Below are 21,796 nucleotides of genomic sequence, written 5' to 3'. Positions count from 1 at the left end.
AATCCTTTACAAAGAGTTCAAACTTTGCCAGGTATGTGCAGCTTTAAAAGGAAAGAACTTGAAAAATAATTTTAAAAAGCTAATACATACACAAGCACTAGAACTTAACGGATCTTCTTCAGTGTGTCTGATATCAACATGCAGAGACACAGATGACAAGCACACAAATCTGAAGCTCAGTTAATACAGGTAATCCACTAAATTTGGAGAATTCTGCTTGAAATGTTGCATTTGTTCTTAGATTAAAGGAATATTCTGGGTTCAATACAAGTTAAGCTCAATCGACAGCATTTGTGGCATAATGTTCATAACCACAAAAATTTATTTCTTTAAAAAAAAAAGGAAAATGTTTGCAGTGAGGCACTTACAGTGGAAGTCTTTTATGAATTAATTGAGGTTAATTATCATGCAGTAAAAAACTGACAATGTGATTGATGTATGTTGTCATGAATCAGAGACCCTCCCTTCCAAATTTGAGCACAAGTGGTCATAGGAGATAGTGTCCAGGTGTAAAAAGCAATGTGTTTCACCTGACCACATGTCATTGGATCACTCGAGACGCATCGTAATACCAGGTGGAAATGGGATGTCTGATATCCCAAAATCCATTGCGTGCGATTCGGTGGTTGGATGAAAGAATAAACCAGCTGTCTGATGGAGCGCGTGATAAACTAACAGTAATTAGATGTCCTGTTTAAAATTTTCTTTGACTTATGACCTCTTATCGAGAAAAAATCATTGTAGTTGCTAAATATTTGCTTGGTTATATCTAAAGCTCACTTGAATTTGTTTAGATCATTAGATATTATGTTGTGGTACCTTGAAAGGCCATTTGAAACTAGCATTCTACAAGGTGCCTTCATATGCAAATCGCTGTCTGTGAAGTCAGTGACTGACCTTGCAGTGACACAACAAGCTTTCAAACGCAGCCTATGAGTGCATGAGAGAAGTTCATTCACAATGGCCGTGTGTTCACGAGAGAACTTAAGAACAGTGTCTTTTGACATAGTTTGTTGAATTGTTATTTAGTTCATTGTAAAAAAGAATTTAGTTAACATATTATTTACAAACGCTGTTACCGCATGATTTCCTAAATCTGCAACCGTGCACACATTTTGGCATAACAGGTTATAGCAGCGTGGTGAGAGTATATTTTTAAATGAGAACATCAATGTAAATGTATTTTCACTTTCAGTGAGGATCTTTTGTGTGAGTATGTGACTCCCAACTACTAACACACTTTCACTTTAACCGTGAACAAAATATTGCCGGCTATTGCCTGTTTTATTCACTCTGTAACTTTTGTAAGAAATTTTGGAACTTTGATTTGCAGCACTTCTCATGTTACCTCCTGATTATGATCAATCCCTTGTGTTGTAGCATCCCATAATAGTAAGTCACTTTGATGGCAACTAAATGAATACATGTAAATGTAATGTAAATGTATTACATTAAATAAAACAGCACACAGGCCTATAAAATTTAGTTTTTTAACTTCTTAGGTGGACAATCACCATTCTTTGAGCGTTATACACCTCTTGTCACAGACCAATCGTTGAAAAAGAACTAACAAGTAAACGTCCTTTCCTTAATTTGCTGGTGTTTATTTAATCTAATCCTAATAGGAATTATTTGAATGTACATTTGAAGACTGAAAGACCCAATGCCACAGGTTACTTCTCTTTTCCCTAAATCATCTCATGAGCTTACAGTATTCAGCTTTGATTTGCCTTCTCCACATGAGGCAAAAAAAAAAAAAAAAGCTCTCTTCCTACAAAATAATCATATGTTTAGTATCTTTGTTGTTATATATTGTCGGTAAAAAAAAAAAAAGAAAATGCAACCAATCACAAAGCAGTTTGATCATTTCCTGACCAGAACATACAGACAAAAACAGTAGAACTATTCATAACCAAAGATGTTAAGGAAACGGCCCTACACTCTACTCTTTATATAACCATAAATGTATGATAAATACTGTAAGCGTATGATTTACTATATTCATGGAATGGTACAGTAAACCAAAATTTGGTGACTTTCAGGTTGCAAACTCATATGGGTGTAATTTCTGCACCACCAAATAGACTTGTAAACATAATAGCTGGGTTGAAACAGACAATTCCATTCCAAACTCACGCCATTGGTAGAGCCATGCACACCAATACATGATTAATCTCAAAACTCAGCTTATTTAAAAGTCCAACAAAGCAAGAAATCCACATTTCCATGATATTTGAAACAATCGTGTTATTCTCTGCTTTTGAAATCAAACTTTCACATAACTTGCACATAACACGTGCGCACATTGGATACTGCAACACGAAATTGGCGTAATGGCCAAAAATCTACCCATGTCACTTGGTTTATCCCGATAAAGGAGGGTCGTTTAATGCATTTACATGACCACACATGTTGGCGGCTAATTGAGCATAATTGGTGGAAGAACGTACATGTAATCGTGCTTAATGTTGCTATGTCATGCTCAAAAAAACAGACCAATGTTTTGGTAAAGCCACAGTGATTACACTTTTCTTACTTATGATTTTCTTTGGATATTAAAGCTGATGTAATTTCTGTGCCACAAAACGGAATTGCAAAAATAAACATTGTTTTCAAGACAGCTTTCTGGATACCCATCTGCCATTGGTCAAAAAAGAGATAGCCCCGCCCCCAACTCACACCATTGGTCGAGTCAATGTTATTGTCTCTCTTGAAACAGGTCGCTCAAAACAAACAAAGTAATTTTTATAGTGCCACAGAGACACAGTGTTTACAGTTTTCAAGAATATTAACCTATGAATGGCTTACTTTATTTTAAAGTTATTTTGCTTTATTATTCGCTGCATATTAAGCTGGGATAAGAGAAAGTATTTTAACACCGAAAAAGTTAAAGGTGCAACTTTTTTGATGAGGAAAAATTACTGAGTGCACCTTTAATATGTGATAGGACACAGTGTTTTTTTTTTTAAAGAAAATATGACAGCTTGAGGTTCAGAAATACCACAGAAACACTCAGTTTCTTGGCCAGGTGTGGATATTTTTCATGCAGTTTTGGCCAGAATGTTCTGTCACAGTTGAGCTGCAAATTATGCAAATGTGGCATTTGAAAAAGTGAACAGGGATTTCAGGCATGTTTGGCAGTGACCAGAAAAAAAAAAAAAAAAAGGCTTTGGCCTTATTTTCAGTTCACTCTTAAAAGTTACACATTGCAGCCATGGCAGAAATGATATGTAGCCTTTTTCCTACAAAACATTTATGTTATTGTTTTTATGGCAGAAATTACGATGCTTCCGAGCAGGGCCATAACCTCCATTGACATTGAGGGGGACATGTCCCCCCCAGTATTCATAATGGTGGACTACTGATATTGGGTTTTTACATTACATTTACATTATTAAATTATTATATTTGGTCCCCCCCTACATCCCTGCTTCCGAGCACTGTGTACACAGTGAGTCAGCATGCAAATGTGTGTCTGCAGTCATTTCAAACCCTCAGGCCTCAAAAATGTTTCATGCAATCCATAAAAAGTAACTGTAATCTAATTATGTGCATTTTAAAATGTATGTAATCTAATGACAGGTATTTTATTTTGTAATCTGATTAGGTAATCCAGATTACATGTAATCTGTTACTTCTCAACACTGTGTATTCTTGGGCATTAGATAAATAAATGTAACTTTACTTGCTATATGTCCTGGTAAGCATCTGCTAACACATAAATGTGCACTACCAGTGAAAAGTCTGTAAATCTCAGAATTAAATAGCACAAACGAAAGTATGGTAATTATGGCCATTTCTTTTTACATTAACATTTGATTATTTTATAGAAATTCTATGTTGGCACAATTTATATCTGTCTACAAAACTAATTACAATCATTTAAGCATTCACTCCTTAGATCAAATATATATTTAAAGATTATGTGAAACATTCATTCACTCAAGTGAGGCCAAATTTTTGAATGGTAGTGTAAATGGAAATTAAATATTCCTTATTTAATATAATACCAGGGGTTTTACCTATATTATATAGAGGATAAGTAGCTATCTGATTATCAAGATATGGTTATACAGTACACTGCAGGGTGCTGGCAAACCATAAAGTGTGAGGTCTGTGCTGAAGAAAGGCTATACATACATTGCTTTTATGTAATATAATACCAGGGGTTTTATGTTACCTAGATTATATGTAAATATTTGATAATTTGTATTCAGTTGAAATCCTCTTTTTTGCATTATAGCTTTTATATTTGTCTGTGTTGACCTACCATAGGTCTTGCTTTTATCCATGATTATCTGTGTTTTGTTGTTGTCAGTATTTCCTTTTGTAAAGATGCACTTTATTGCAGCAGGTGGCTTTTCCCTGAATAGAGTACAGCATAGGACTTGAAAAGCTAAATACAGTAAATGTAGTCTAATGTTTGCTCTTTTTCAAAGTATTAGTGAAAGGAGGTACTTTACCTTATGTACCATTATACCAATTTCTGTTGTTCTTTTGTTTTGCTTTACCAAATTATTGATTTTCCAAGGAGGTCTAATTAAACATTTTATGTGCTGCTGTTTTACATTTATTTTGTATGATGTCAACAGTTTTTGTAACCCTGATACCAAAATATGGGACATACAGGTGATTAATACAGGTGAATTACAAAACACTGCTTTGTGTAATTTCATTTTTCTAGCAAATAAAAATGTAAAACATTTTACTTAAAGGTTAATAAGGATAAGTGCCGAATAAAACAAAAATACAGCATAATGTTTAATAGGGATACAAGTAGGTTTGCAGACAGTTTTGTCTGTTAAATACAAAATGTATTAATCATGCAGTAACAGGGTTGCTCACATAATGTGGGATATAGCTAAATATTAAATTTTAAATAATTAAAATAAGTTAATATTTAAAAATATTTTCACTACAATTAATTGAACGGCAATTCAACAGATCATGCTAAAACTGCATTTAGTGGATATACAGTATTTTAGCAATATGCATGTTCCCTGGGAATCAAACCAGATATTGACCTAGATATTGTAACAGCCAGATTCTGCTAGTTGAGCTACAGGAACACTGTATTTATTGGGTACAGTCGAGGAGGACAAGACCAGTGAGGTGGGAGAGGCCAAAAGCTATTTTTTTTTTATATATAATCGTTTATCTAACATATATAATTCTATCTCTAAAAAAAATCATATGAGTTGAACCTTTATTGTTTAAAATAGGAGTACTGGGACACCAATTTGTACCCCATTCGCAGAAGTGAGGTGTGAGGTCAGTAATGTCCTTATTAGGGCAGAGAAGTCATTTGTCATTATCATACTTACCTGAACTACAAGCTGAAAAAGACACATTTGACTGGTAAATTAGGAGCGTCAAATAAGCAACATTTGAAAAGCTTCTTAAAGGCTGTGACCGTACCATATAAAGGCAAGGAGAAACAACATATGTATCTAACTACACATCTTCTAAACATAACAAGATATAATGGAATAGCAACTGCAAGAAAAATTATTTTATGCAGAAGGGAAGGGAAAACAAATCAAAATATATTTAAGGAATAAGGAGAAAAAAGAGAGGTGGCGAGACAAGGGCGGGGTGGTTGGTTGAGAGAGAGAGAGATACAAGATAAATCTGTGAGGGAATGAAGGGGAGGAGTCAGGGACTTGGTGTGTGATGTCACCAGCTTGTTGGATTGAGCTGCCACCTCCTGCTGACTTTATCCCAGCTGATTAGGAAGCAGCAAGCAGTCACCTGTGCAAATACCAAGACGTAGGTAATTGTAACTTGGTGCAACTTGGGATTTTTTTCTCTTGTGCAAAAGAATCTGACACAAGGAATCTTGGAGGACAACAACATTAAGTTGAGTTACATCACAAAGGGAAGGAAAGGGCAAGAACTTTCAATTCAGAGGACTAAATGAACTTCAAATGACCTTTTAATAGCAGCTGAGGAGAGATTCTCTTTTCTTCAGGGCTTATTATCAAGCATTTTAACCTTCTTTTTACAATTTTTTATTCTGCAATATAATCCTTTGGGAATTGCATAGTCAAAATGTCCACAAATGGAATAAACACAGCTCTAAAGCTCCAGTTTGGACTTATCAGTCACGGAAGTCGTTACCTCACAGCAGAGGCATTTGGGTTCAAGGTAAATGCATCTGGAACCAGCATGAAGAAGAAGCAGATCTGGACCCTGGAGCAGGACCAGGATAGCCAGGTGGTTTTCTTGCGTAGTCATCTTGGACGTTATCTTGCCTCGGATAAAGACGGCAAGGTAAGCTGTGAGGCGGAAGTGCCAGACACTGACTGCCGTTTTTTTATTGTGATCCAGTCAGATGGACGCTGGGCTTTGCAGTCCGAGCCATACTCTCGTTATTTTGGAGGCTCTGCAGAATACCTGTCCTGTTTTGCCCAGACCATTGGGGAGTCCGAGCTGTGGGCAATGCATCTTGCTCTCCATCCACAAGCCAACCTGCTAAGTGTTGCCCGCAAACGCTACGCTCACCTGTCCACCGAAGTTGACGAGCTCTGCATGGACAGCAACATACCTTGGGGAGTGGACTCCCTGGTCACCTTGGTCTACCTGGATGGGAAATACAGTCTGAAGACCTGTGACAACCGCTTTCTCAGCAACGATGGCAAGCTGGTGATGGATAATGGGCCTAACACCAGTTTTACCCTGGAGCTCAAGTCTGGCAAGTTGGCCTTCAAGGATTGTGAGGGGAAGTACCTAACCCCAATGGGACCCACAGGTACCCTCAAGTGTGGGCGCTGTTCAAGGCCAGGGAAAGATGAGCTGTTTGATCTGGAAGAGAGTCATCCACAAGTTATTTTCCAGGCAGCCAACAAAAGATACGTGTCCATTCGGCAAGGTAACCAATGCTTCTACATTTAGTCTGAGTGATTTTGACATGTCATGGTAATACAGTAGGATGTGATCTTTGGGGGGGGGGGGGGCATTTTGATGACCAGGCTTCTTAACTAGCTTAATCAGCAAGATATCCTTGACCAAACACTTTGGTTGTTGGTTGACTAGCACTTTTGCAGGTGAAAACCATGGTCCACCAGATACACCAGCACCAAAGCATTGCTAACCAGCCTTGACCAACATGGAAATCAATGTCTTAGCAGGGAAAATCTCTGGTGATCTAGTGCCCGGATGCTGTAAGGAATAGCTTTTAGCTTTTGTAGATTATGCAATCAAATATACTGGCCATCTCAAGCACTCTCCTCTCTTTCTGTTTGATACTTATTATTAACCTACAAGTACAAACCACTGAAACTTGATTGCAAATTACCACATTACATAAAGGCATTACAGGACATCTAGACAAATCTTGCACTGAAGCAGGAAACTTGATGGTATACTGTGTGTTAAGGAACATTTCATGACTGAAATTCGGGTAAGAACTTTATTTAATTATATTCCTGGCTTCATCGCAAAGTCACTTCAACACATAGTGGCAACATAGCTTTCCTCAAGTCTGACAACGTGGGAATTTCATAAATGATAAAAGTATAAAAAAGGCTAAACGTTTTGCCACAAAATCTCAAAAGTCTTAAAATACAACCTCTGAGGGAAGAAATCAAATTAATTGTATTTATCCACTGTGAGTCCAGTGCAATTTAAATCAGCTACAAATGATTTTGGTCAGATATGTTCTTTGCACTGACTTAATTACCATTAATGAACAAAACCTTAGCTTGACATTGACCACAAGGATACTGCAAAAGTTATGTGACAGGTGTGGCTTCACAGGTGCTGATGAAGTTGGTTGGAACTTCTAGAAGAGAACAGAGTAGACCTATTGATTTTAAAGTCCACAGAATAAACATATATAAGAATTAAGTACAAGATGTCGGAAAACAACTGACAGCCACAGGGATCCTGAAATAACAGGTCATGCGGGTGATGTTGAGCTGGTGACTGTTCATCAGCAGGCCCAGATAGAATCTGCAGACTTTTTTTTTGGCATTTTCTGTGCTAGTTTTATTGGGAAATGTTTACATTTTTATCATAAATTTTGCTAAATGGATTTAAAAATGTGTAAAACTGAGTTGAGAGTACTACCGTCTTAATGGCTGCTGAAAACATGATCAAATTAGCCAAAATATTTCATAAACAAACACGCAAGGGGTGAATGATATGTGGAAATTTGTGAATGACGGTCTCCTAAATCTGCAGAAATCTGAGTTTTCTCTCTTTCTCACTCTATATATTAACAAGCACAAGAAAATATCAAAATTTTGGTAATTTTCTTTGAGAAAAAACCTACACCACACAAACATTGTATTGGCATTGTCGTAAAAGAGGAGGCTGACATTTGATACTGAAAAGATCAAGCTTTCAATACTCCCACAAATGCACTTTTAGCAATTAGCCATTATGGCCCAATGTGCTTTGTTATAAACAAATATTTGCAAGCTCTTATCTGCTTTATCATACATTAATCGGCATGCAACATTAAATAGCTAACAATAGTGTCTGTCTATGGCAGTGGTTTTTTAAAGCATAGAGTGTGCCCCCTAAGGGGTTTGTGGAGGTATTTAAAAGGGGGCATGACCAAAAAAAAAAAAAAAATGTTGGCTAAAGCAATGCATCAAAAGCTGCTTATTAGGCCCCTACATGCAGATTTGTATTTTACCACTGAAGGAATTAAGAAAGCAGGCAAATAAGCCTGAGCGTGTTGGGGTAAGTGTGTTAGGGATTACTCCAGTTAAAGGCTTATGAGACAGTTGAGGGATATTTCTGAAGTATCTTATTTAAAATCTCAGCCCACACAATCTGGCCACTTTGACTAGTTTGGATAGACGTCAGGTCGCTAGTCATGTTATTTAAACCACCATTTCAGAGGAGAGTGACAAAGACAAAAGGGGCGATGACTGGTTTAGCAAGACTAAAACTAAAGTCTAAAACTGGATCAGGTGGCAAAAGTGTATAAAGCAGGGTTCCAATTAATTTTGATGATAGGCGTACTGGTTAAGAATATTCAAAAATATTATAAATATAACTCGATACGCTTATGAATCATTTAGACCAATTTGTGAATTGGATCGATGAATCATTGAAAAGAATCAACACATTCGCTAACAAATTAGATATTAGTATGGCTTGCTAGCAAGTTTTACTGTACACCAGTGCAATATATTGGAACCTACTTTGTGTTGTCAAGATAAAAATTGAAAAAAAAATTGCTTGTACCAGCCAAAGCTGATATGCTGGTTTTAGCTAATCTCTGAGCACCATCTTGGCCAGACTGTGAGACCAGCTAAGACCAAGTTAAACAAGTTAAAATTCAGCTTAACAAATGACAAATGTATTTCTTTACAGGTGTTAGCATCTCAGCTAATCAGGATGATGAGACAGATACAGAGACGTTTCTGATGGAGATTGACAAAGACAGTAAGAAGTGTATGTTCAGAACCAACGGTGAAAATTACTGGACACTCGTTACTCACGGAGGCATTCTGTCCACGGCCACAGAACCGTAAGGAGTTCATTCTTCAATTCATATATCCAATTAAAAAACTGCAGGGTAAAACTTTCATAATAAAAGTCAATTATTAACCATTTATAATGAAATGGAGAAAAATGTGGAAGCATACAATATAGTGAGGTTCAAAAGTCTGAGACCACATTGAAAATCTTGTTGTTTTCATTTAAATCATAATTTGTTTAGGATTTAAACAAATGTAAACATTTTGGAACGTTGGAACATTCTTAATTCATGCTTAATAACATGATCATCAGGTTTTTATCCATGCTCGAGTGCATGTAGGAAATTCTGAAATTCTTCTTCTTATTTTTTTTTTTTTATCAAGTTAATTTTTCAATTGTTATGATATTGTAAAGGAGGAGGCGAGAAGCAGCTTTCCTTGTTTAGGTAAGGGTTTATTTTTCCTCTTCGCAGCACAATTTACAGTCTCACTTTAAACACTAAGTTAAACCACTATCTCACACCGCTTCACAAAATAAACTCTCATTACTAAAAATCTTTGCTCTGGTTCGGCTCTGTCTTGTCCAGTCTCTCTCTCTCTCTCTTCTACTTGCGGTGTGTCTATTTATGCCGCTCTCCCCGTGCTCACTGAAATTAGAGACAGGTGTTAGACATAATTTCGCTCAGGTGTAAGCGCCCTTACCGCTTTCACTCTCTCCAGAGAGATGCTTGACCACACCCCCGCTGCCACATATCCCCACCGCCCGACTCAGGCCGGGGCGGCATCCGGCCTGCCTACCACTCCCCCCCCATTCCTGGTAAGGAAGTCGGCAACAGCCATCTGCGCCCCCGGTCTGTGGACCACTTTGAACTTAAACGGCTGAAGAGCCAGATACCAACGGGTGATCCGGGCATTAGTATCTTTCATGCGGTGAAGCCACTGGAGTGGGGCGTGATCCGAGCAGAGGGTGAAGGCCCGCCCCAGCAGGTAGTATCGGAGAGTGAGGACCGCCCACTTGATGGCGAGACACTCCTTTTCCATGGTGCTGTACTTAGTTTCCCTTAACGAGAGCTTACGGCTAATGTACAGCACCGGGCGCTCCTCCCCCTCCACCACCTGCGAGAGTACGGCCCCCAGCCCCCTGTCTGAAGCATCTGTCTGTAAAACAAAAGGGAGAGAGAAGTCAGGTGAATGTAAAAGCGGCCCCCCGCAAAGTGCAGCTTTAACTTGCGTGAACGCCCGCTGACACTGCTCCGTCCACTGGACCGGATCTGGAGCTCCCTTTTTAGTGAGATCAGTCAGCGGGCTGGTGACGTCCGAATAATTAGGTACGAACCTTCTATAATAGCCAGCCAGCCCCAGGAACTGTCTCACCCCCTTTTTGGTCTTGGGTCTCGGGCAGGTCGCAATCGCCGCTGTCTTGTCAATTTGGGGACGCACCTGCCCGTGGCCCAAGTGGAACCCCAGATACCGTACCTCCACCCGTCCAATCGCGCACTTCTTCGGGTTCGCTGTGAGTCCCGCTCGGCGCAGCGATCTCAGAACCGCCCTCAGATGTTGCATATGCCGCTGCCAATCATTGCTATAAATGATGATGTCATCTAAATAGGCAGCGGCGTAAGCTGAATGCGGTCTGAGGATTCGGTCATGAGATGCTGAAACTGAAACAGGCCATCCGTTTGAGGATGGTATACACTGGTGCGATCGATTTAATATTTAACAACTCGTACAGTTCGCATAGTGTCCGTGACATAAACGTTGTGCCCTGATCGGTGAGGATTTCTTTCAGAATCCCCACCCGGGATATTATTTTGAAGAGTGCCTCTGCAACACTGCGTGCTGAGATGTTGCGAAGAGGCACGGCTTCCGGATATCGCATTGCATAGTCCACTAGGACCAATACAAACCGATGTCCGCCTGCTGACCGTTCTAATGGCCTGACGAGGTCCATTCCAATTCTCTCAAAGGGGACCTCGATCAAAGGGAGAGGGCGCAATGGCACTTTTGGGGTGGCTGGTGGGTTAACCAGTTGGCATTCACGGCATGCCGCACACCACCTGCGGACATCGCCGCCAATGCCCGGCCAATAAAAACGGGCTATTAGATGGTTCAGTGTTTTCCTTTCTCCTAGGTGACCCACCATGGGATTATAATGAGCCGCCTGGAATACCATTTCCCGACGGCTCCTTGGAATCAAGAGTTGGTTGTATCTTCTTTGGTCCGAGTGTCCTGTGTCACTCTATACAACCGCTCATTTATAATTGCAAAATAGGGGTATGAATGTCCGGCTGGAGTCGTTGACCATCGATGACTCTCACTTGGTCAAAGGCGTGTTTGAGGGTTTCATCTCACGACTGCTCCAAAGGGAAATCCCCGTCAGGGAAGTCCCTGAGAAGGGGAGGGGCGGCAGCCTCTTCCCCTCTCTCGTCATTATGACGTGGAGCTGTCGAGGATGGCCCCAGCTCCGCCTCCCCTGCCAGAGCATCGAACATCACACATCTCCCTATTTTCATACAGGACCCATCTGCGCAAATTCCCTTTAATAAAACTCTAAAATCAGGCCAATCAGTCCCCAAAATCAGCGGATGGGTGAGGCGGGAACTAACCGCGGCCTCCACTCTATGCTTTTCCCCCTGAAATTTAATCGTCAGGGTCACCACCGGATACTTGTGAATATCCCCGTGTACACATTTCACCTTCACCGTTTTAGTTGTGACCAATGCCTCGGGTTGAACCAGGCGTTGGTGGATAGTGGTTTGTTTACACCCTGTGTCCACCAACGCTTGGTGAGTACCCCCCTTGACACTTACCGGTATCCGGTATGCTCCGGCCCGGTCAGGGGCAGCCTGTAGGAGGTCAGAGACCCACACCACCATCCCCAGCTCCATCAGAGGGCACTGATCTCGGAAGTGGCTCGGGTCTCCGCACCTCCAGCAGGCCGGCCCAGGCGCTACGCCCGTACTTGCATCGGCGGGCGCCCCCCCCTGAGGGGGAGAGCGGCGGGGCATTGGGATAGGGGTAGGTGTCGCCTCCCACACCCAGGGAACTGGTCTCAGGGGCTGAAGTCCTCCTCGTCTGCGTGGGGCAAGAACGGGACCTGGAGAGAGAGCAGAACGAGAGGAGAGAGGTGAGGGGGGGAAAAAATGTAGGAGGGCTCTTCCGCCCTCGGGATCGCCACCATGTGGTCCTCCGCAAGCCGGACAGCTTCCTCCAACGACGCCGGGCAGTGGCACTGGACCCACTCCGCCGTCCCTTTTGGCAGTCGATGTGTGAATTGCTCCAGTACCACCTGGTCGATAACTCCATCGATGTCACGGTCCCCCACTAGCAACCATATTCGGCAGGCATCACGGAGCCACTGGGCGAAGGCAAACGGGCGGTCAGAGCTCTCCAACTTCAAGCGCCGGAAGAGTTGACGACTTTCCTCCGGAGTGCGACCAACCTGTTGCAAGATGGCTCTCTTTAAATCTCCATAGGCCAGGAGGCTCATCGCTGGCAGTTGTTGAGCCGCGAGCTGGGCTTCCCCGGACAATAGTGGGATCAGTCGGGCCGCCCATTGGCCGAGCGGCCAACCCCAGATCTCGGCGGTCCGCTCAAACAAATCCAGGAAGGCCTCGGGGTCGTCCGCCGCTCCCCCATTTTCTGTAAAGCTGGCGGGGGTAACGGCGTGGGAGTGGCCGGGGTCGCGGCTGAGGACGCCTCCTGGCTGAGGAGGCTCCGGTTTGCCTGCCGGTCCTTGGCTTGAGCGTGCAGGAGCTCGACAAACCGGCAGTCTTGGTCTTGTCGGAGCTCAAGCAGTGTCTGTTGGTGGCTCTGATGTAGGCTAGCGAGGGCTTGGAGGACCTCCGCCAACTGGGAGGACTCTACAGGACGACTCCCATCCATCTTCGACCCAAACTTCAATCCCGGGTTTCGTCACCAGTGTAAAGGAGCTTTCCTTGTTTAGGTAAGGGTTTATTTTTCCTCTTCGCAGCACAATTTACAGTCTCACTTTAAACACTAAGTTAAACCACTATCTCACACCGCTTCACAAAATAAACTCTCATTACTAAAAATCTTTGCTCTGGTTCGGCTCTGGTTCGGCTCTGTCTTGTCCAGTCTCTCTCTCTCTCTCTCTTCTACTTGCGGTGTGTCTATTTATGCCGCTCTCCCCGTGCTCACTGAAATTAGAGACAGGTGTTAGACATAATTTCGCTCAGGTGTAAGCGCCCTTACCGCTTTCTCTCTCTCCGGAGAGATGCTTGACCACGCCCCCGCTGCCACAGATATAATTGCAAAATAGAAGCATTTTCACTAGTGGCCTCCTACATGTTCAAATAACTGTTAGATATGTATGTAGATCACAAACTATTTAACAATGATACATACAACAAAATCCATAATAAAGATATAATGTGTGTTCTTGTAACTGACAGAGAGGAAAACACCATGTTTGACTTTGAGTGGCTGGGCCGGCGTGTCGCTTTGAGGGCAAGCAATGGAAAATATGTCTGCACGAAGAAAAATGGACAGCTCGCTGCTGTCAGTGATTCTTTGGGTGAGTGCAAAGTGATCAGCTTTCTTTTCTCGTCTTTTGCATGTTATTTTCCTCAAGTGTCACTACTAGTACCCATGTAACTTGAGGCGGATTAATGCTCTGTTATGTTTGCTGCAGGGGAGGATGAGAAGTTTGTGCTAAAGCTGATTAATCGTCCTATCCTGGTCTTGCGTGGAGAAAATGGCTTTGTGTGTCACCACAAGGGCTCCAACACACTGGACGCCAACCGCTCTGTTTATGACATCTTCTCATTGCTGTTCAGCGATGGAGCATACCAGATAAAAAGTGAGCCATTGTGTTATTGCGTGAGTTGTGACTCTATTGCTTCTTTCAAGACATGTTGTAGTATTTATTTATTTATTTTACAATTGTACGAAATGAGCGCACATAAACAACGCCACAATGTCGGAAACTTGGGGACCTCTAGTGTCACCAAACAGACTTGCAAAAGTAATGATTGCTTTCAAGCAGGTTTCACAAACACTTCCTCTGTCTGCTATTGGTTGAACAAACAGATCCACAGAGTTGTGACACTATTTGAGGATATCAACCTAAGAATTGCTGGCTAATTGTTGTCTTTGCATATAAAGCTCGGATAGGAAAAAGTATTGGAGAATCGAAAAAGTACATTTAAGAATAATGGCGGAGGCAAATTGTTTTGGTCATAAAAAAGTAAATGTGAATGTTGACTGTGCATTTGTTTTGTATGCATTTTATGCAATTCATCATACATGTGCCAACTATTCTCACAGTACCGCAGTAGCTTTGTTTGGTTATGGATTATTAAAGTGCTCAATGAAGATATTCATCTTCATGTGTTTCTTGAAGGTATTTGAGCAGTAGTTTTGTTTGTTTGTCTTTGTCTCATGAAGCCATTTTTTTGACTTGTGGCAAAAAGTCTGGCCCTCACTGCAGTTAATTCTGGCCAAGAACTGCCCATTTAGACAGGGATTATCTAAACGACATGTTCAGTGACCAACCATAGTTTTTAGGATTACGTGCTATTTAGGGGTGAGTCCCTGTCCCAAGATAACCATCCGCTTGAAAACATATACTCTCCAACCACTTTATTAGGTACACCTGTACATCTACTTATTCATGCGATTATCTAATCAGCCAATCGTGTGGCAGCAGTGCAATGCATAAAATCATGCAGAAATGCTCAGGAGCTTCAGTTAATGTTCACATCAACAACCAGTGCTGACAGAAAGGCTATGGTAACTCAGATAACCACTCTGTACAATTGAAGTGAGCAGAATAGCATCTCAGATTGCACAACACGTCGAACCTTGAGGTGGATGGGCTACAACAGCAGAAGACCATGTCAGGTTCCACTTCTGTCAGCCAAAAACAGAAAGCTGAGGCTGCAGTGGGCACAGGCTCACCAAAACTGGGTAGTTTAAGACTGGAGAAACATAGTATGGTCTGATGAATCTCGATTTCTGCTGAGGTTCACAGATGATAGGCCCACTGCAGCCTCAGCTTTCATTTATTGGCTGACAGAAGTGGAACCTGACATGATCTTCTGCTGTTGTAGCCCATCTGCCTCAAGGTTCGAAATGTTGTGCATTCTGAGATGCTATTCTGCTCACTACCATTGTACAGAGCGGTTATCTGAGTCACCGTAGCCTTTCTGTCAGCCAGTCTGGACATTTTCCGTTGACCACTCTCATCAACAAGGCGTTTCTGTCCGCAGAACTGTTAAGTTGTAATGTAGGCTAAACCTTCTGTTACATTTTGTACGGTAGCTACGAGCATGCGGGGCAGAGAATGATGCCCACCAGAACTCCACAGCGCCCCTCATTTTTTTTCCAGTGGAAATCTGTGGATAAATATGGAACTGCAACAAGCCCTTTTAGGCCAATTGGGGCAGAAATGTGTCTGCCCTGCTTGCCACTAAATGTAGTGCCAAACCCAAGGTAACTATAGTATTAGTCCTCACTAGCAATGTGCGACGAACCTGGCATGCAATACAGATGAATGTGTGTGTTACAGCATTTCGTTTCTATTGAGATCCTCATTAGATTGTTTGTTAAATCACACTGATTTTGATTTTCATCCTAAGATAATGATTCTTTGTATCTTGTTGAATGTTTATTTTATTGAATATTGTATATTGTTATTAAAAGATTTATTACCATTACGGCACCATATTTTATTTCTATTTTTTAGCATTAATACTTTAAAAATTATTATTTTATTTTATTGTCACTGTTTGTGTTGTGTGTATTGATCATTTAGCAATATTGTATAAAATAAAAGTACTTAAAAAATTAAGGGGGCCTGGGTAGCTCAGCGAGTAAAGACACTGACTACCACACCTGGAGTCTCAAGTTCGAATCCAGGGCGTGCTGAGTGACTCCAGCCAGGTCTCCTAAGCAGCCAAATTGGCCCAGTTGCTAGGGAGGGTAGAGTCACATGGGGTAACCTCCTCGTGGTCATTATAATGTGGTTCTCGCTCTCAGTGGGTGTGCTATGTCTCTGCAGTAATGTGCTAAACAAGCCACATGGTAAGATGCGCAGATTGACAGTCTCAGACACAGAGGCAACTGAGATTTGTCCTCCACCACCTGGATTGAGGCGAGTCACTACGCCACCATGAGGACTTAGAGCACATTGGGAATTGGGCATTCCAAATTGGGCAGAAAAGTAGAGAAAAAAAAAAAAAAAAGTACTTCAAAAATTAAAGCATTCTTATTAAATCTCCCAGTTAATTTTAGAGTGCTACCTTGTGGTGGAATTATTTGCCCCACTTATATCTGTGGTCATGAGCAGGTACCGGGCGAGGTTACCTGACATATCACAATAATGGACCAAAAACCACCTTTTGCGAACAATAAAACTGAAAAAATAGCGAGAAAGCGTATAGAATTTAGAATTTCAGTCAGTCCAAAAGTAATATGAACTAATTATTTGACAGACATAACTCAGAAAACAAATAAAGTTATGCATCACAGACTCAGTTGGGCACATCTTTGCAAAACTCCTAATATATATCTGCTAATTTCTATTTACAGGTGGAAATGGAAAGTTCTGGTATGTCTCAAGCAGCGGTCTGGTGTGCACAGATGGGGACAAGCCTGAGGATTTCATCTTTGAGTTTGTGGAGTATGGACGGGTCGCCATTAAGGGTCAAAATGGCAAGTACCTGCGTGGAGATCAGGGAGGCACACTGATGGGTGATGGTCTCAGTGTTGATGTCAATTCACTTTGGGAACACTGAGTGCTGACCACAGAATCACATGAAAACAGCTACAGACTGATGGAGAGACAAAGAGTCCCCATGATGACACTGGCTTAAAGCTGATGTTTTAGCAATACTTTTTTCTTTCACTTTCTTTCTTTTAGCTTTTTTTGCTGCAACTTTTGATTCACCAATCTTGGGCTTTTCACAATTGTAATTTTTAATCCAGTGTCATTCTACACCATGGGTAAACAAAATCCTGGGTTATCTTGTTTCATGTTTTACATTGTTCATACTTTACCCTGGTTTAGGAATTAATCCAGGGTTTTCGCGTTTCTAGATTTCACATTGTACTGTATGTACTGTATGTAAACCCTGAGTTAACATTCTTTTTATATATTGCTGTTCAATTTCTGAATGGTTGTCTGTTGCTGAACAACTGGCAGTGACTTTTTAGCACTGCATAGTTTCACACTGTATAACTTTAGCACAACAATTCAAGGTTAGCGGTACATAAGCGGTTCTAAATCTGCTCTGGAGATGCGCTTCATAATCCAGGGTTAAAAGCGGTGCGAACTCCCTTTCATATTTTGTGAAATATTGCTAAACCTGGGGTTAAATATATATTTCATCCAAAAATTAAAAGTCTCTCATTATTTACTCATTATTTACCCTTATGACATCCTGGATGCGTATGACTTTCTTTCTTCAGCAGAACACAAATGAAGGTTTTTAGAAGAAGCTCTGTAGGTCCATACAATGCAGGTGAATGGGTGCCAATATTTTGAAGCACTAAAAATCACATAGGTTAGCATAAAAGCATAAAGACTCCAGTGGTTAAATCAATGTCTTCAGAAGCAATTTGATGTGGGTGATAAACAGATCAATATTTTTGTCAAATATGTACTATAAATTCCCTGCTCAGTCAATCTCCACTCTAACATATGGATTACTTTTATGCCTTTATGTGCTTTTTGGAGCATCAGAATTTTGGCACCCATTCACTTGCATTGTGATAACCTACAGAGCTGAGATATTCTTCTTTGTGTTCTGCTGAAGAAAGAAAGTCATACAAATCTGGGATGGCATGAGGGTGAGTAAATTTTCATTTTTGTGTGAACTATCCCTTTAAACATAATGTGAAAAGCTCTTCTTATAAATTACTATTTATTACTTTTTAAACAACAATTGCCACTAGTTGGTTATTGAGATTGTTGTACTGAAGACAAGTCATATCCATCTATGCAGATGGTGGAACAGTTTAAAGTTTCACACATCCAATTTGGTTTTCAAATCTGATCTATAGGACTTACTGTCCACACTGTTATTTTGCAAGTGATGAAATATGATCTGTTTGTTCTGAGATTGGAGTCAATATCTGGTGTATCTACTGTATATTACTGCACAGAGTAGCTGTCAGTGTGAAGACAAAAGACGGAAAACTGGACATTTTGCATCTGCTCAAGTCCATCATGACATCTCGCCATGGTGCGGAATGAGAAGAGAACATACGCATCAAATGCATTTTACACATTCATGCATAAACTGTACTGTGTACAAAACCACTGACTCATTTTCTCATTCACTATACACTACAATGTGAAAGTCACATAAGTCACTTTTCCACCATCAGGCCAAAAGATGTAATGGTTCCCAGCCCAGATTTCTCAGCACGGTAAGCTAACTGTACTTAACTGTGCTGGTGGAACGACTACAGTATAGTGACATGGCAACTCACGATTGGTCGCTTGCCCAGTCAGTCCAATACTTAATTCTTTTTCTTTGCAGCACCACAGTGGGAAAAGAAATTGTAATTGTGCCAACAAGCCCAAATCCATTCAGGGTTCTGCAATGGTGACCATTCATATCAATGGTGGAAAAGCAGCTATTAACTCCTTAAAAGGATTATAATGGCGCTGTAAACCTTGTCCCATAAATGAAACTGCTTTTGAGTAAACCTCCTGAGAGGCCTTAACAATTCCCAGCATGCCCTCATATTTGTTAATTGTTTCCTGTATCCTAAAAGGATCCTTGCAATTTTATGTTGACAGATACATTGAATGTAATTCATTTTAATTTTTTACATTTTAAGTCTCTAAACATATGACTTGCTACATTGTTTTCGAACATTTCTGAACATTCTGGTTAAGACTGAACAAAAGAAGGTGAATATCTTAATGTGTTTCTGTGAGTTTACTTATACAAATACTTAATTATTTATGTTTGATTAAACATAGTAATTACAATTAAATAAATGGACACGATTTCTCAATAAATAAGTATAAAAATTATCCTTCTTTCTGTAAAGCTCTAAAGAAATACCAGATGGTCACAGTGTTGAAGATGCACTCAGTAATTTTGTCCTTATTAAAGAAAGTTGAACTCCTATACTAGAATCTATTCAGTTTTGAGCGTGCAATTCAGAAATGTACCAAAGTTAGTTTCAGACCACACTGGATTTCTGAAAACTTTCACAGATTTCACAAATTTATATCATTGTGATTGATGGCTCCATACAGTCCTCTTGCTATTGCCTAGTCAGTGAAATAATGGCATATAAGCAGTGTAACTTCATAACAAACTAGAGAGTTTACCTGAAGCTCAAACAGACCATCCTGATTTGTGAATTGTTTCAAAGTTATTTTAGTGTCATCCCTCATTTAAGTTCCTTTGTAAAATGTTTTTTATAGGCCTTGTTACACCATTACATAAAGCATGTTGCCTAAACTTTCTTAAATTGTTTTTGCCATATTTGATGGCTTCATACATACAGTGTGATAGATTTAAGATTTAAGTATATACTGCAAAAAAAAAAAAAAAAAAAAAAAACAGACCACCCAGGTGAGACAATCATAACATGAGAATTCTTTAACAGCAAAACTTTTGTCTCTCAATTTTTGTTTAGGTCCCTTGAGTATACATTATCAAGTAAGGAGAAAGGGATTGAGGCCTTAATAGGCCATTTTCATTAAACACTGAACTATTGCTCATACTATGATATACATGCTTCCCCTGGGAGACATTATCAGGAATCGTGGAATTAGTTTTCACTGTTATGCGGACGATACCCAACTTTATATTTCTTCGAAACCTGACAAAATGTCACAATTTAGTAGAGTGTATCAATGACATCAAAGATTGGATGGCTAGATACTTCCTTCTACTAATTTCCAACAAAACAGAGGTACTAATTATTGGACCAAAAACCTCTAAAAACAAACCGCTAAAATATAATTTGACTCTCGATGGATGTACGGTTACGCCACATCCGGGTGTTATATTTAATAGCAATCTGTCCTTTGAAGATCACATTTCCAATGTTTGTAGAACAGCATTCTTCCACCTCAGAAATATTGATAAGTTACGACACATGCTCCCCGTTTCTGATCCTGAAAAACTAATTAATGCGTTCATGACCTCAAGACTAGATTATTGTAATGCATTTCTGGGAGGATGTCCTGCAGGTTAAATGAATAAATTTCAATTGGATCAAAATGCAGCATCTGACTAGAACCAAGAAATTTGATCATATCAGCCCAATTGTATCGTCGCTACATTAGCAACCTTTTAAATTTCATATTAATTTTAAAATTCTGTTAACTACTTACAAAGCCTTGAATAGTCTAGATCCACAGTACTTAAGTGAACTTCTGACACGCTATATTCCATCACAATCATTACGATCACAAAATTCTGGCCTGTTAATAATACCTAGAATATAAAAATCTACAAAAGGAGGTAGATCTTATTCCTATTTGGCCCCTAAATTATGGAATAGTCTTCCTAACACTGTTTGGGACTCAGACACACTCACTCAGTTTAAGTCTAAACTAAAGATTCATCCATCAACTCATAGTTATGCTGCATTAGTTAGGTCTGTCGGAACCGAAACACTTATCATACTCTAATCCTGTTTTAAAGTGAATGGCATCTACGCTAATATTATTCAATTGTTTCCCTGTCTTAACCTCGGGATATATATCCTGAGTTTACCAGAGCCTGCCAGATCCAGCTCCAGTCCTGCCTGATGTCTGACTCCCAATGTTACGTGTCACTGAGTGATGACGACCAACCTGTAGCCCATGCCAACATATATCACTACAGTCTTCTACGATGGACTTCACAGAGGATGAATCAATGCCAAATCCAACCGTAAGACATGGAATACTTAATTGGTCACTGCTTGAACCTTGGACTTAGGATGGACCTCACCGAAATTAACTGCCACAAGCTGCCAGTTGAAATGCAGTGCACCTCACTGACCTCTGCCTGCATCACCTTGGTCAAAGGATGGACTACACTCTTAAAATGGAACACATAGATAATAAATCCAATTAATAACTAAATCCTTCATCAGCCAAATAACAAAGGACAGTGCATTTATGTGAACTTCTGCAGTTAATCCAGGATGGACTTCAAAGACATAAGTCATTAATCTTACTGTTCATACAAAATCTTTGTTTTAAACACTGACCCTTAACACTTACTTAGCCTAATAATTTTAAACCATGACTTGCACTATATACAAGTAATATTGGCATTATATTCATGATGTTAGCCAGAGGGGAACTGGCCCCCACAGTGAGCCTGGTTTCTCCCAAGGTTTTTTTTCTCCATTAACCAACATTTTATGGAGTT

General features: G+C 40.3%; 1 protein-coding gene across 1 annotated transcript; it reads left to right on the top strand.

Annotated features, from left to right (window-relative positions):
• Positions 1 to 5,764: 5,764 nt before the first annotated feature.
• fscn2a (fascin actin-bundling protein 2a, retinal) lies at positions 5,765 to 19,536 on the top strand. Its single transcript, XM_051717434.1, has 5 exons — positions 5,765 to 6,871; positions 9,331 to 9,487; positions 13,853 to 13,974; positions 14,092 to 14,259; positions 16,992 to 19,536. The coding sequence occupies exons 1-5, from the start codon at positions 6,052 to 6,054 to the stop codon at positions 17,195 to 17,197; spliced, it is 1,473 nt and encodes a 490-aa protein (XP_051573394.1). The 5' UTR covers positions 5,765 to 6,051; the 3' UTR covers positions 17,198 to 19,536.
• The last annotated feature ends 2,260 nt before the right edge of the window (positions 19,537 to 21,796 follow it).

Source organism: Myxocyprinus asiaticus, chromosome 14 (genome assembly GCF_019703515.2).
Source record: "Myxocyprinus asiaticus isolate MX2 ecotype Aquarium Trade chromosome 14, UBuf_Myxa_2, whole genome shotgun sequence".
Lineage (NCBI taxonomy): Eukaryota > Metazoa > Chordata > Actinopteri > Cypriniformes > Catostomidae > Myxocyprinus > Myxocyprinus asiaticus.
The sequence above is the reverse complement of the archived record's forward strand: the minus strand, read 5'-3'. Positions and strand labels throughout refer to the sequence as shown.